The sequence below is a fragment of the Parambassis ranga genome, chromosome 8 (assembly GCF_900634625.1).
Source record: "Parambassis ranga chromosome 8, fParRan2.1, whole genome shotgun sequence".
Lineage (NCBI taxonomy): Eukaryota > Metazoa > Chordata > Actinopteri > Ambassidae > Parambassis > Parambassis ranga.
The window spans coordinates 7,485,542-7,500,716 of NC_041029.1; the positions used below are offsets into that span (position 1 = coordinate 7,485,542).

Below are 15,175 nucleotides of genomic sequence, written 5' to 3' on the forward strand. Positions count from 1 at the left end.
CAAATTCAGCCTGGAGAGGCGGGTACCCTGTGGAGCACAAGCTGCAGAAAACGTGTTCAAAATGTTATTTAAAAAGGAAAAAAACTAAAATTTATGTTCAACCTCAAAATATTTTAGCAAATCCTTTTTGTGAACTATTAAATGAGAACTTGTCACTTCTTTGTGTGTGTATCATTAAACTGATTTCATCTTTAGTGCTGTCATACACAGTGTGACCAAAGTGCCGTCAACCCTAAAGTCTTTGTGAAACTAAAACGTTAACAGTGGTAATTTATCACAGTGTAACCAGCAAAAACAAGCACCCAGGCATGTGTAGCTAACAGTAAGAGACCAAATGTGATCTTTCCTGAAACATGTCTCGGGTCTTGTGACCGTTCTTACCCTGATGTGCATTTTATTGGCTCAGAACAGCCTCACAGTGATGTCTCATACTCACATTAGAACAAACACTGATCATTCTGTCTACACTATTTAAAACACATAGCTGAGTGTCAGTTATAATTTGAATAGAACAAATTAAAGGTCTTAATTACACTAAATCGCTGTTCATGTGTGCAAAAAGACACCCAAATTATATCATGTTTTACACACACACACATCACTCACACATACATCAGATAAAATGTTGGTGTGAAAACCCCTCAGTGTGTTTATGTGTTTTGCAGGTGTCCTCCTTCGTTCACTGGGGGGGTTCTCCATTCTCCTCCTCTTTCCCCTCGTCTGCTCTATGTATCTTCAACAGAAGGATAAAAAAAAGGCTGAACGAGGACAAGAGGAGAGGAGAGGAGGACGCTGCTTCCTTCCCTCGGTGTGGTTTCCTGTTTGTAGGTGGGAGGATGTTGAGACGGTTGCAGCAGCGTTCACACAGTCTTGCAGCTTTTTAACACCCAGCGACGTTCTGAGGTGTCGCAGTTGCACCTCATGATTGGTTGTTGTGTGTGTGTGTGAATCACTTTGTTCTGAGTTTCTGCTGCTCTGAGCTGCAGGCCTTCTTTTCCAGTTTCCACCAGCAGTTTGCAAGTTGCACTTGAGAGCGGCTGAGAGAGGGCAGTTTGATCAGCCCACACACACACACAGTTCACCACGGTGAAGACGTGAACTTTTATGGTTAGTGAGTCACCTGTTAGGTGAGTCACTATCAGCAGAGGGTTGTCGCACGCTTGGTGATCTTGTGCTCAGAGTTTGGACAGACTCAGCTCTGACAAAGAGCTGATGCTCCGCTGTCACCTCTCTGAGGGTCTGTGAAACAAGATCGACTCATCGAGGAGGTGATTGGGTGCAGCGATGACAGAGGAGGAGAGTCGGTGACAAAGACGCTCATATCACCACATCAGCTCATCAGCGAGGAGAGACAGACGAGCCTGAGCGAAGACGTCTCCAGACATGGCTGATGTGTGTTTACTGTAATCGCCTCAGGTGGACCCGATACTGTGGAGGAGACCAGCTGCAGCTTCACCAATCCTCCACCCTCCATCCAACTGTCTCTCCATACAGTTTGTCCTCAGGTGCAGGTGAGCATTCCATCATTTTTTCTTCTGTTTTTCCCAGCATGCACAGGGAGGAGGTCAAGCCGAATGTTGAGGCCTAGTGGAGGAACCAACCCTACAGAGAGGGTCAGTAGTTCTGCTCATCTGGACTCTTCTGATCTAAATGGGCACAAATACTACAGAGCGAGGAAGTGTGACATATCTTCCGTAGAACGTATACATCATTAAAAGTTTAGTTGCTTTTTGACCTGACCTGACCTTACTGATGCACATGCACGCAGCAGTAATAATGATCCAGACCTGGATAAGAAATGGCTTTCATTTGGATGTTCGTTTTCAATTTCACTCACGATTCTCTTTTTTGAATTCGTGTTCATGGCCACAGCTGCAGCAGCAAAACCAAGAGATACTATCAGCAAAACACATCAACGAGATGTCAGCCGGACTCACAAAACCACACGCAGTCACACACCTGCAGAAGCTGTGCTCATGCGCCTGGGTTATTGCTTTTAGACAAACGCAGTGCATTATTTCTTCTGATACATGAAGTCAAGGTAGAAAGTTGCACTAAGACCCTAAAAAACATACTTAAATCTAGTTAAATTTTAACCCTGGACAAGAATTTACCCTGTGTCTTGCAGCCGGAATGGTGGTCTGGCGGTTATGGTATGATGGCGGCTAATAAACCGCAACGTCCCATTTTCACCCAGCCAGTCATCTTTGTTTTTTATGTCATAATGTTTACACACAGCAAACTACAAAAGCAAAAGTACCAGGATGAATAAGTGAAAGGTTTCCCTGTGGTGTCACATCTCCAATCTGTCTTTTATTAGAAGAAAAAATCCTCTTGGCCTTAAAGCGGCTGTTTAGCTTAGCTTAGCACAAAGACTGTAAATGGAGGGAAACTGGTAGCATGTCTCTGATGCAAGACCCCAGTGTAAAAATGGCTGCTTTTTTCAGCACTCTTTTATGACTTCCTGGAAGTTTAATATCAGCTTGATGTTGGAAGAAAAGCTGCAGATGAACCTCCAGGAAGTTACTGAGTGTTTTTCAAACCGTCACTTTTTCTTTGATGTTTCTTTGTGTGTTACTCTAACAGCACTTCTCAGTGAGTTTGGAGAATATCTGACTCTAGACCTTTTAGTTTTACTTCAGTTTAGTTGATTTTAGGCTCATTCACTCAGATTCCATCTTTGTGTCAAGAGTGAGGAAACGTCAGACGTTCAGTTGTTGACATAAAACCGCCCGATGAAATCGTTTAAATACTGTTATCTGTTTCCTTTTTACCATCTCTGACTGTTTTTTAGGCTTTTCTATTTGTTGGGTGTGTGTTGACTTGTGTTTCAGAAGATGGCCGCCCTACACGCTGCACTGCTGAGATGGATGTTGTGTTAAAATTAAAAGGAGAAATACAAAAGGTTACACAGCTGAGGAGGGGATTCTGTGTGAGAGAGACAACTTTCCATGTTGGTTCCATGTTGTGATTGGCGGCCGGTGTTTCCAGTGTTGGGACAGTTCGTGTGTGCAGGAATGAGGCGTAATTGTCAGTCACACCATGTGTCAGGTGGTTTTTTCTTCCTGTGTGACGCAGCTCTGTGATCAGGAGGCAGGAAAGTAAAAACCACCACACGTTAAAGAAATTAGAGCAGACGATGTCGCCTTAGGAACATTACCGTACAACTCAACTGGGGTTTGAGATAAAAAACAGGAGCTGGATTTTATTTTGACTGTGCTTCAGGTGGAGTCTCTGCTTCATGATCAAGTGTTAATAGGACACTTCCTGCTTCATTTTTTTATGTAAGTTAAGAAGCAGACTGACATGTTCTCTGCTGATGTCGTACCACATTTATAAATACTATAAAAACAGCTTGTGGAATGAGCCATTGATATATATATGATTGAAAATAGAACAGAACCTCTGACCCTCCTCTGCCCTCATCAGATGAACTATGGAGGCCTCCTGGCTCCCCGTCCTTGTGTCGGCCGCTGTCCTCCTCGCCATCATCCTCCTCGCCGCCGTCTGTCTGGACTGTGGGAACAAAGGCCCGATGGGTAAGGAGGAAGTTTAGCTGTGATTAACAGTTACTTTTAAAGCAGCCTCAGACCACAGATTTCACACTTCTGCTGACCGACAGATGTAACAGAAGTGATTTCTTTTTCCTCACTCAGCCTCTATTAGACAAGCATCAGGGGACTACATGCCGTAAGTATTTTATTCTGGAATGTTTTTTAACAGTTTTATAAATCAAATTAAATTTTAATAATGACTCTTGTTTTGTTTAATCAGATCCACAGATTTCAGAATCATCCATTCGTGTAAGTGGCAGCTTTTTCACTATATAAAACCATGTGGGTGCCTTGTTGCCTGGTACTGATGGTGTTGAAGGTGATGATGATGATGATGATGATGATGATGATGATGATGATGATGATGATGATGATGAAGGCGATGATTGCCTCTTTTCTCACAGCACATACAACCACAACCTTGAACTCCATCCACTCTCCATCCCACCTGCTGTCACCTTAGTGAGTCACTTTACATTCCAGTAGAAGTTTGACGTTCACTTTAGGTCAACATGTTCACTATTAGTTGTTTTTATCTTTCACAATAAGCCCAACTTCAGTCGATGCTGGAATTCAGAGACACCGATCCTTCACACCAACAGAAACAGGTGAGTGTCTTTGTCCTGTAGGTCTGGATTAATCATTCATTATTATTATCATACATTCACATTTTGACAAATTGACTTTTTTTTTCTTCTATCCCGCAGAGAGCAATCCCAGCTATGAAAACCCAGGCATTGGTAAGACCTATGCTGATAGCAAAAGATGTACAAAGTCAGTACATGATGAAAAAATGTGCACAGGAACCTACATTTCATTTCTGAGATAAATAAACACTGATCAGGTTTGTCAATCAATAAGAGGAAGATCAGATAATCACAATCAGAAGACTTATGCTGCAGCTGCCTCCACACCTTCAGACATGATAAAAGATTATGTCTGTGTCACACGTAACAGGCTGATTAATTTATCTACAACAGTTGCTCTTAAAGTTTGGTGAAGAGTGGAGAGTTTAGGACCTGAAACTACAACACCTATTGATCGATCAGAAGAAGAATTGGCCTCTGATTCTGTGAATTGTCATTGACACAGTGCTGTTTTTCAGCAGGACCTGAATCTCTTGATAGCGACTGTGAAGATCCTGGATACATGTAGGTTTCCTCTCTCGTACAGACCTCTCTTTTCTTCCTCATCAGTTTCTCATCTCTCTTCTCTTCTCTGGTTTCTGCAGAGTTGTGTTGGCTGACGGCCAGGATCCTCCACCCAATGCCAGCCGAGCATCCACGCCTAGCTCAGGTACAGTTTGGAAACAGGAGAACAAATCCGTGCAAGTTTCCTGCAGCAGCTTCTGGCACAAACTGAATGTAAAATTGCACGTGTAAAAAAAATGAGGACATGTAATGGAAATTCTTGTGCTAAATTCTCAAACACACAGAAATGTGACACAAGCGATTGAATCTGGATGAGCCATGAGTGACTCCAGGCCATGAACTAATCTGTTTATTTACGCCCACAGATGCTAACCATGAATATGTAAATGTTAAAACACCAAGTACAAGTACCATAGAGGACACAGATTATCAGAACGTGGAGCCGCTGCATGAGCTAAGTGAGTTACAGATCTATTTCTTGTCAGTCTGTTGTGTCACACAGGAAGTGGCATAAAAGTGTGTTTGTGAAGCCGTCAGAAAAAAGTTTCCAGAACCTCACCAACTTCATGTTTATGGAAGTCAATATAGACGGCATTTCTCGTCACAGTCAGACAGTGATGAAGCCCAACTTAAATGTGTTTATCTGTAATGTTCCTTTCTGTTCTTCAGACACCATCCCCCGCTATGAGAATCCAGATATCGGTAAGACCTTTAAGTTGTATGGTCATGAACATGGAATCAAAATGCAGTGAGCATACATAACCCTTTACTCACAGCTTATTAACTTGATTGTTCAGGTTCAGGTGTTCCACCAGCTGTAATACCTGCATTATTGGCTCACTGCGACAGCAATGAGGATGAGAGCAGCGACGACGATGAAGGGAACTACGTCAATCAGCCAAGTGAGTTAATGCAGTGATATTTAAGAGCTCCTGATGTGAAACACTGTGCAGCACACTTTGTCTTGTTCCTTTCAGTGGATATACAGCCAGCCCAGTGCATGATGGGACGGGTGAATGACCTCTGACTGCCTGACCACAGAGAATCTATCAACCAGTGTATGCGGATGAGGAGTTCAGCTAATGTGAGGCTAGTGTGAAAGTTAAAGCCTCTTTGAATTATAATTTGATTGTGTGATGTGAGAATGGCACTAGATACGCAGTCAGGAAAGTTCATCCTCTGGGGAACATGAGTGTCAGCAGTTGATATATTTTTAGTGGTATCATCTGCAGTCTTGCTGCTAGTGTGGCTAGCATGTGTTCTGCTGCACACTTTCATGTTTGCTTCCTGAGATTTTCCATTTTATTTCTGTAAACATTACCTTTAAATAGGATTTTAAATGTTTAGTTGAACTGACCACTAGGGTCAGGAACACTAAATGAATAATCCACCTCTGGACCTATCAGCTTTACACCAACACCATTAAGAAGGATTTCTCCTGTCGGGTATCAGATCGGTTTCTCTCCCTTTGGCTCTTCTGAATCTGTCAGAAAAGTTTCTTTAGTGTTTTTTAAATATTTGTTTGTTTCATTTAAACTGCTAGTAATCAATCAGTCATTATTTTATAGACCCACCACAGTGTTTGTGCCTGTGGAGAGTCGATATGTTTTCTGCTTTACTTTGATTTTACTGACAACTCCTGAGAATCTTAAATCACAAATTACTTTTAGTCTATTTATGTGTTGTTACCGTGGTTACTTTTGTCTAATCCAATTAGACTAGAAATGTTTTAAGCAACTACAATTCAATTAAACCTGAAAGACTTAAAATCAACCACTGTGTTCTTGTCATTTCTTGTTCTCAGAGATTACAGGGCGGGCATGTTTCAGTTTTACAACACACACCTGCAGCAAGCAGCAAGCTCCATTTCTCCTTAAAAGCTTTTTTACGACACATCTCACCTTCTGTCGCCTCACAGTTTGTTGAACATTGGTCATGGTTTAGTCAAGATCTGCAGTGACTGGAGTTATTTGCTGGTTTTTAAAGTAAATGGATTTATTTAACTACCAGCTTGGAGCTGGTGACCCAGGAGTCGGTGGGTGGATTGATGCTGTCAAGACAGACCTAACAAATGAGAACATTTCATTTACTCAACATTCAGTGATCTTTAGAGGAATGAGCTTCTAATTTAATTGTTATTGGAGCTGCAATTTGTAGCTTTGCAATACTTAAAAACATTTGTTTAGAAAAAATTCAAGTGATTTTCTTTCAGTGGTTTTATTATTAATGAACTGGTTTCATCTGTAAAAGGACAAAAGAGGATGAGGAGGAAAAACAATGTTTCCACTATTGTCAGTCCAAAAGTTTCCACCAGTTTTCAGTCCAGCTTCATGTCCATGTGTTAAAACAGTCTGAACTTACATATTAAAATCCAGAAACTCTTCATTTGAGAATTTTCTTGTCTGCTGTCTGCTTTCTAAAAGAGCTGGGTAAAAATAAGGACATGTCAAAGTTAGGTCGAGAGGTGGGAATGGTTCAACGCTGCAACTGTCCATGCCATGAGGAGGACGTTTCAGTTGGCAGACGGGTGGAAGGACAGCTGCTGGGTGGGATGGGCCTGAACCTGAACAGCTGGAAGACAAAATGACAAATGTGTAATTTCAAAGCTTGCAATTTAGGATCTCAATGTAAAAATCTGTTGAGGTCTGTGTTTTACCTTGAGGAGGTCCGATGTAAAAGTGTTGCGGTGCCCCCTGTTGGGGTGGTGGGCCGTGTTGTGGGTTAGAGCCACTGCCCTGCTGAGGGGGGGCATAATGCAGCATGACAGGTGGACCATGGCCAGCAGAGTGGTGAGGTCCAGACATACCTCCTGGTACAGAAGCCTGCAGAAGACGAGGATGCAACACTCATATTTCTATCCAAAGAAAATATTTTTGAAATATCTGTGCAGCTATTACTGGGACACTAAATGTAACTGAGCCATCATTAATATCTATATTTATTCAACCTGTGCTTTTCTGGCTGAGGCATTCTGTCACCTGTGTAAGTTGGCTGATGGATGGGAAGCCGTGGGGCAGTGCCTGGTGGGTGGGGAGGCTGTACCCCTGCATGGTGTAGGAAGCCTGTGGAGAGTTGTGGCCCGGTGCCAGGTTAGGAGGCGTGGGGGCTGACAGACCTCCAGAGTGGAACAAGGATTGAGGCTGAGGGCCACCCTGACCCGCCTGAGAAGGAAAAGCCCAGTTTAAAACTCACAGAGATCAAGACATAATATATTGTCACAAAAAGAGGATCCAATTAACTTAATGGTATTATAGTTTTTAATAGAACACAACGTTTATGTGTAGCAGCACCCCCTTGTGAAAAAGTATAAGTGGTGCTGACGAAATATTTATTTTACAACTCTTTTCTTGAAATTCAGCATGTATTAGCAATTCAGCAAGTTTATTCCCACCTGAGCATGTCCTGGACTGGGGGCTGTGTGCTGGGGTTGGGGCTGATTCCCGGTGGGGGTGCTGGAAGGCTGAGGATGTATGGCGCCCGAGTGGTGAGAGAAGGACTGAGCAGCTGGGAGAAAGCAAATGACAGGTTCAGTGTTCCTCTACTAATTTATATATCATTTCAAAAACAAACTTCATTTAGATCATTTAAATTGTACCTGCTGGAACTGTAGCTTCCTACGTAGAACTTAAGACCTCATTACATCAGAGATACATTCGGTCGTGTAGGTCGCAAGAATATTTTATATCATACTTTTTTTCATAGCTCTGACTAATAAATTACTACAAAGGCTAAACTCTGTTCTGAAAATGTGACTGTGAGAGAAAACCTTAAGGTCATCTCTTGTCTACATACCATACATGGCCTGTTGGGGCCCCGGTGGGCCCTCAGCCTGACCAGGATATTGGTGCCCAGGTGGACCCATTGGCTGAGGGGCCCCAGATGTTAGCATCCTTGCACCCCCCTGCAGCATTGAGTAAACCGGCTGAAAAGAACAGGAGACGTAGAAGAAAATTTAAAAAAACAAAGTCAAAGTCAAACAATGTTGCAGTCACAGTCTCATCTTGTGGTCTGTTTGTTATGGGGAAAATGTGATGATGATTTAACAAGACTACATTTTCATCACAAAAGGCCAACATTGTGATGCTGTACCTGTCCATGGTAGTGCGGAGGCATGGCCTGGATCACCTGTCCATACTGTAGGTAGGACTGTGTGTAAGGTGAAGCCACCAGTGGGGGTCCTGCTGCAGAGACAGCAGCTGAAATCATGGGGGAAGCTGTGGAGGCGTGGTGGTCCGGACGTTGACCTACAACTGGGCCTGAAACAGTAGAGCAGATAGTTACACCAGAAGTAAACAAAGTTCATATTTTTGAGTCTGCTTTCTTTTTATATTTTCATCACTTTAAAGAAACTTTTTATTGTACTTTTCACACAGGTTCAGTTTTACCTGCGCACCTCTGGTATTTATTACACACCTCAAGTGTTTTGAGTGTTTCACTTTTATTTACACAATTTACCGACATGAAAACCTAACAGACTGACATATGACAAGGAGGAACAATAAAGAAATGAAAAACAGTACAACTATGTTCCCAATAAAAACTAACCCGAACTGTTTTATTTGCTACAACAGTAGTATAGTGTCATGGGGAGGAGAAAACTGTCAAGCTAAAGCCTAGATTTGAGGCCAATGCAGGGCTCTATTCTGTGGTTTCTCATGGTTTGCACAGGTGTTCAGTTAGACCCCAAATAAAACATTTTCGAACTGTGTGCAGTCACCTTTAGGTCTGGGGTATTTGCCCTGACTGACAGTCGACATGGTGTACTGATACATCTGAGGAGCCTGAGGAGAAGACATGGAGACATTAAAAATCACATCAGCCTCTTTGCTCAGCTGAGGCAATGACACGGAAATGCAAACCTGAATGGAGTGCCCTTGTATGGGGATCGGAGAGATGTAGGACAGGTAGTGTGAGGGGGGGTTGCTGTAGATGGCCCCTCCCCCTGGCTGTCCGGGAGGTTGGAGGACCACAGAGGGGCTGGGCGGGGTTGGTCGAGGAGGTGTGGGGGCCGATGCAGGCTTCTGTGAAAACAGAGAGGATGTCACACTGCTGCTGTTTAGGGGTTTTATAATCTTCTATAAGTGTGTGTGGACAGTCTCAACACACTAACCAGAGCTGCATTTGATTTAATGGGAAGGAATTCCTTTGCATTTGGATTCAGAGTTGAGTTTTTTACTTGCCTAAAAACCAGAAGAGAAACCATAATTCACCAAAACATATGTAATAAAAAAAGAGACCACACAGCCTACACTATGTCTGGGTGGATGGACTGCTGAAGGAGCAATCGCTACTCACGCAGCAGCCACAGTTGCTGCCTCTGTTCTTTCACTGCTCTCTGGACATGACTCCTCTCCGCTGTTAGGTGTGGCTGGCGGGGTCGTCCCTGACTGTGGCCCTTCTAACCCTGAGGACTGGGGGCCAGGTGGAGCAGAGGGGGTCAAGGTTGATGTGGGAGGAGCAGTCTCTGCAGTCTGTTGAAGATCTTGTGCAGAGGTGGCAGACTTAGTTGGGCCAGGAGAGGAGGAGGACTCCACTGGTGGGGCAGAGTTTTCCACAGGAGCCTCTGAAGAGGCTGAGCTCGCTGTAGGAGAGGAGCTGGGTTGCAGCTGACGAAGGAAGGAAAACAGAGGTCAGCAGTGTGACTTTACTCTCTGCAGGTTCACAGAGGAACACTTCTTAAGACTTTAAGACCTAATATCACTCTCATACATTAAATTACATAGGGTACATATTTAGAAATATGATGTGTATTGTATGTATGTAAATACATGAGCCCTGACCCTGACTTTTACCCTGAACTCCTTGCCAAACTTGCGGAGCTCTTCAAGCTGGGATCTCTGCTGAACTGATGGAACTGGGAAAGAGAAAGAGAGACAAAGGTCATCAGATTTACCACAGTAGTAAGATGTAAATGTTGTAAACATGTAAATTTTCTACCTTTGCTGCTTTTGCTTTCTTGTGGACTGGACAGACTTTCAGTTCGCTCTTTAGCAGCTGTGCTGAGGATTTCATTCACTGTGAAACATAGAAGTAACATATATATATATATATTTAATTATTTTTCAATTGTTTGACTGAGCTTATTAGGTCAAATAAGAGATCATCCTTCTTAGTGGTATCTTCATGGTCTAAACTGAAGTCTTATTTTTATCCAGTGAAAAAACCCTATAATATTGACGTTAAAATGTCCAAAAAGAAAAAAAAATCTGCAGACCACTAAGTATGTCTCACCATCAACTGGGAACAGTGGGGTGGGGCCAGAGGGTTTGGTGGAGGTTGCTGTGCTGACAGTGGAAGGGGAGGATTCCAGGTAGACAGGACCAGCCAACTGGGGGTCCTGGGGAGTCGCATCTGGTTTCAGAGCACGGGTGACTAGAGAATAAACAGATGAAGGAAGGAGGTTTTTTAAAAGGTAGAAGTCTGAGGAGGAACTGATGAATCTTATGATGCAGTGTTTTACATGAACTACAGCTTTTTTTATGGGACTAGGGGTCCATACATATCTGACAACAGTGTATACATTTGGAAGACTGCTCTTGTTGATATGTGTGTTGCATAGTGGAACAGGCCTTCACCTGCAGGAGAGGACTGTGAGTTCGGGGTCCGCAGAGCTCTGTTGCTCTGAAGTCTCTGAGATTTTGGAGATGTTCTGGATGCAACTAATAGAGAAAATGTATATATTCAACAAAATAACTCCCTCTGAAACATTCACTTCCATGAGAAACAAGAAGAGACACATTTAAGGTATAGTGATGTTATGACTATAAAAAAAATGGAAATTTGTCTTTAAGACCAAAAATAAAAGTTCCATACCTCCATTAAGGGATGAACGTGTGGTTTCAGCCAGTGCCTGTGGATGTGAGAGGGAGTGTGGGAGAACTTGATTGGTGCATGGTGGGCTGCTGGCTGCAGGTGGGCTGCTTTGTGACTGGTGGGGAGAGTAGGCAGTTCTGACAGAAAGTGGGCTACTTCTGTCAGAGGACGGTTTGGGTGAAGAAGAGCTGGGCGGTGGGTGTCTGGAAGAACTCAGTGCTGCAGTTCGACCAGAGGCACCGGTTCTGGCACTACCAGCAGACAAGCCGATCTCTCGAGCCCTTTGAGGGAGAGGAATGTATTTACCTTCCCTGAAAAATTAGGTGGAGGAAAAAAGAATGTAAGTTTATAATTATCTTCATTTGTTTGATCTAACAAGACACAATTGTCAACTTTTAATTTACAGACATAAAACAACAGAAGTTTACAGGTAAGTCATACCTATTGGAAGAAAATCCAGGACTCGCTCTGTCCTCCCTTTCTCGAACCACCGCGCTGTATCTATCCTCCTCACTTTTGCCTTCATCATTCTCCAAGGAAACTCGGCGGCGGTACTGCAGGCTGCCCTCAATCTCATTGGCTAACCTAGCTGCTCGCGCCTCACGCTGCCTGTAAGCCTCAGAGTTCCCCCGCTCCAATGGCATGCTGGGAGACACATCACACAACAGAAAACCATATGATTAGAACCGTGCTGTGAATATCATCTATGGTATGAATTTAATTATTTAATGGTAATGTAGAAACAATGTTGGACCCTTTGACCAATCTGCCAAAAGATGTTTTTTTTACAGCCAAGTTTCCATCCAGATGTAATGCAAAGTCAAATGAATTTTGTGAATGTAAATACTATTTTTTCCAAGTGCAAAGTAACAAACCAATGCAGTTTTAAATGATGATTGGTTTGCTTACGTGTACATGGAGAGGCTGGCGTCGTACGTGGACTTGACACCATATGTCTCCTCGTTAAACTTGAACATTTCATTGGCATCCCAGCCGTTTGACTGACAGAGAAAAACATGATTAAGAAACAAGAAAGATGATGCAGTAGCATGAAGGTGGCAACAGTGGTACTCATTAGGACAAGAAGCATGAACAAAACCACTGAGAAACTATAAACCAGATGTAATAAAAGATAAGTTACATCAATTCAGGACTGTTGGTTAAAAAAAGGTGTTTCCTCACTGTGTCTGACTCCAGCTCGAAGTTGGCTCCGTTTCCATCTCCATCCCACCTCTGCAGCACCTTTTCCCGGTGTTCCCCGTTCAGCCGTGAAGAACTGATGGCTGTGTCAGTGAATGTGTCTGCACAAACACATAAGCATAGAAAAAAAATCAGCCTTTTACCAACTTTATGGTTATTCATCAATGCCAGAAATATAAGATCATTACTATGTTATGTGTGTCTGTGACAGGTGATTGATTTTGTGCAATGATATAGCCATTAAAAATTCCAGTTTCCGAGAGTGGATTGTGGTTACCTCTGACGGCGAAATTTAAGTCAACATCTTTGCAGGTCATTGTGACAAGGTCAGCAGGGCTGAAGATCATGGTGTCAGTAATATCCTCAATTTTGGGAAGAGAGGACTGGCTACCTCCTCCTTCTTCACCTCCTCCACCTTCATCTCCATCACTCCGTTTATGAACAGCATCCACAGCCAGCTCACACTAACAGTATAGATGTAGACAAAGTCAGCATCCATGTAGCTTCAGCGACTGCAATGACCTTGGTTTTCAAATACAGTTCAGGCTTTTTGCTACAAGACATAGAGCTTTGCAGCGGACGTTTTGTACAGCAAATGAAGCAACCGTAACACTTATTATGACATTAGTTGGTAAAACAGGCTTATTCACCTGTGAGCTCAGCGTCTTGAAGATTCCTTCATACACGGTGCCGTTTTTCACTCTCACATCACAAGTGGAGCCCTGGAAGCAAGGACAGCCAATAAGAAAGACATAAATCATGCTTTTACAGGACTGGAGGCAGATATAAAAGTTCATTACTCACAACGACTGCTGTAAGGAAATGAAGCATCCGGGCATTGTTATAGATGCCTTCAAATACCTGCAAAAAACAGAGCGCAATGATAAAGATGATGACATAGGCCGAACGATTTAGACCAAACTGCTGAATTAAAAAAGGACTTTACAGAAAGGTTGAATAAAATGATTGACTGAAAACTCTGATAAACACACATTTAAATGTCGCTCATATGTCAAGCCCCTCGGCCTAATTATGGACCAACATTTGACCAGATATACAACACTTCAGAGGCACAACACATTTATCAATTTCTTATTTTATCTCTGTTGTGGTTAGCGCCAATCCTGACCACACATTACACCCACATTCTTTAGGAACCCATACCTAAACAAACAATTACTCAAAACCACCACAGCCTGGTTTATATCACCCATCAAGATGACAGTACTTACTAAGCTGCTTACAGGAGGTGACTGAGCCTGGGAAGGTGGTTTCATTGTGTTCCTGGTCCTGGAAAAGAAGCAATATTGACATCAGCCTACTGTTCTCACCCAGGGAGAACAATAAACGACCCTCAAACAGGTACCGAACAATCTTCCTAGCTTGAGAGCGGTGACAAAAGTCTGACATTCTATGATTTTGTAAACATTAAAATAACAATCGCTATCTGAACTGTTACTCTTAAAGGATATGTCTGGTCGCTTTGTGTTGTTATTGTTGGATAGAGCAGTAAAATCGGCTAGCTAACTAAGCTAACACAGCTAGCTTAGCGTAGACGACGAATTTTAGCAACAGAGACACAGACGAACCGCTGTAAATGACGCTTGCAGCACATTGGAAATTGACAGGTGAATAAGTCTAGACATGTAAATTGTACTTTTTAGTCATGTGCATCCCTGTTATTCCAGTCTCGTCGTCCCGGTGAAAAGTCACACGATTTGACAGGCCAAACACGATTCACCCCTGAAAAACAACAAAACACAACACCGGGTACGCTCGATTTGACAATACCTGGCAACTGCTACCCACGTGACATGGGTTGACTTATGCAAGCGGGCAAGCGTTCCCGATATTTTAATATCAAATGTGTAATTTTATATGTGCGGCAAACAGTGTTTAATGTTTGTCGACTCACCGATTCTTTCAGTGTCACCAGTCAAGACGTGTTAACATTGCCACACATATGCGACCCATAAACAACCACCGGGCTCAGCGAAGCGCGTAAATCGAACGCACCAATTTTAAACCCCGCCCATATATACAACAGTAAAGTCTGATTGGACAATGTCTCTCTCTCTCTCTCCATGATTTCAATCTGCTTTGTCATTGGTTTGACGGTCTGTCAATCATTAAACTTCCCGACTGGTCCGTGTTTTCTTTAGTTCAGATGGGACTGTTATGATTCAGGTTTAACCTCACACCATGGACGGAACCACGAAACTTCACATTTTAGTGGTATAAGTTAAATGATAACTGGTAATAACGCGGTATTGCAAATACTACTTGCAATTGGGTGTTAACTGAAACACATTTGCTCTCTATGAAAGGTATTTTTGTTTGCTTCTACACATGCTATCGGAAATTGTAACAGTTGTATCAATTATTGATCATTTTTAGGGCCCGAGCACCGAATGGTGCAAGAGCCCTATTGAAACCCTTAGGATTATTATTTTTTTT

General features: G+C 42.8%; 2 protein-coding genes across 7 annotated transcripts; one reads left to right on the forward strand and one right to left on the reverse strand.

The window, feature by feature from the left end:
* The first annotated feature begins 923 nt into the window (after positions 1–923).
* Positions 924–6,478, forward strand: LOC114440105 (uncharacterized). Of its 4 annotated transcripts, none has more exons than XM_028412395.1 (13): positions 924–1,511; positions 3,430–3,539; positions 3,657–3,690; positions 3,775–3,803; positions 3,959–4,016; positions 4,104–4,162; positions 4,262–4,294; positions 4,660–4,705; positions 4,786–4,850; positions 5,071–5,163; positions 5,375–5,407; positions 5,503–5,611; positions 5,683–6,478. In XM_028412395.1, exons 2-13 carry the CDS (start codon positions 3,437–3,439, stop codon positions 5,723–5,725), a joined length of 705 nt encoding a protein of 234 aa, XP_028268196.1. In that variant the 5' UTR covers positions 924–1,511; positions 3,430–3,436; the 3' UTR covers positions 5,726–6,478. The 4 variants fall into 4 exon arrangements, with proteins under 4 accessions (XP_028268196.1, XP_028268193.1, XP_028268197.1 ...); XM_028412392.1 differs by having other exon boundaries at positions 5,503–5,607; XM_028412396.1 differs by having other exon boundaries at positions 4,663–4,705; positions 5,503–5,607.
* A 428-nt stretch (positions 6,479–6,906) lies between these two features.
* Positions 6,907–14,729, reverse strand: atxn2l (ataxin 2-like). Of its 3 annotated transcripts, none has more exons than XM_028412272.1 (24): positions 14,634–14,729; positions 14,376–14,461; positions 13,963–14,008; positions 13,523–13,579; positions 13,369–13,440; positions 12,996–13,182; positions 12,701–12,819; positions 12,428–12,519; positions 11,960–12,163; positions 11,519–11,829; positions 11,281–11,364; positions 10,937–11,077; positions 10,643–10,720; positions 10,486–10,559; positions 10,001–10,311; positions 9,816–9,885; positions 9,565–9,726; positions 9,423–9,486; positions 8,795–8,961; positions 8,498–8,627; positions 8,097–8,209; positions 7,684–7,866; positions 7,362–7,527; positions 6,907–7,276 (listed from the first exon to the last, which is right to left on the reverse strand). In XM_028412272.1, the coding sequence occupies exons 2-24, from the start codon at positions 14,390–14,392 to the stop codon at positions 7,218–7,220; spliced, it is 2,907 nt and encodes a 968-aa protein (XP_028268073.1). In that variant the 5' UTR covers positions 14,393–14,461; positions 14,634–14,729; the 3' UTR covers positions 6,907–7,217. The 3 variants fall into 3 exon arrangements, with proteins under 3 accessions (XP_028268073.1, XP_028268071.1, XP_028268072.1); XM_028412270.1 differs by having other exon boundaries at positions 13,951–14,008; positions 14,634–14,728; XM_028412271.1 differs by having other exon boundaries at positions 10,498–10,559; positions 13,951–14,008; positions 14,634–14,727.
* Between the last annotated feature and the right edge of the window lie 446 nt (positions 14,730–15,175).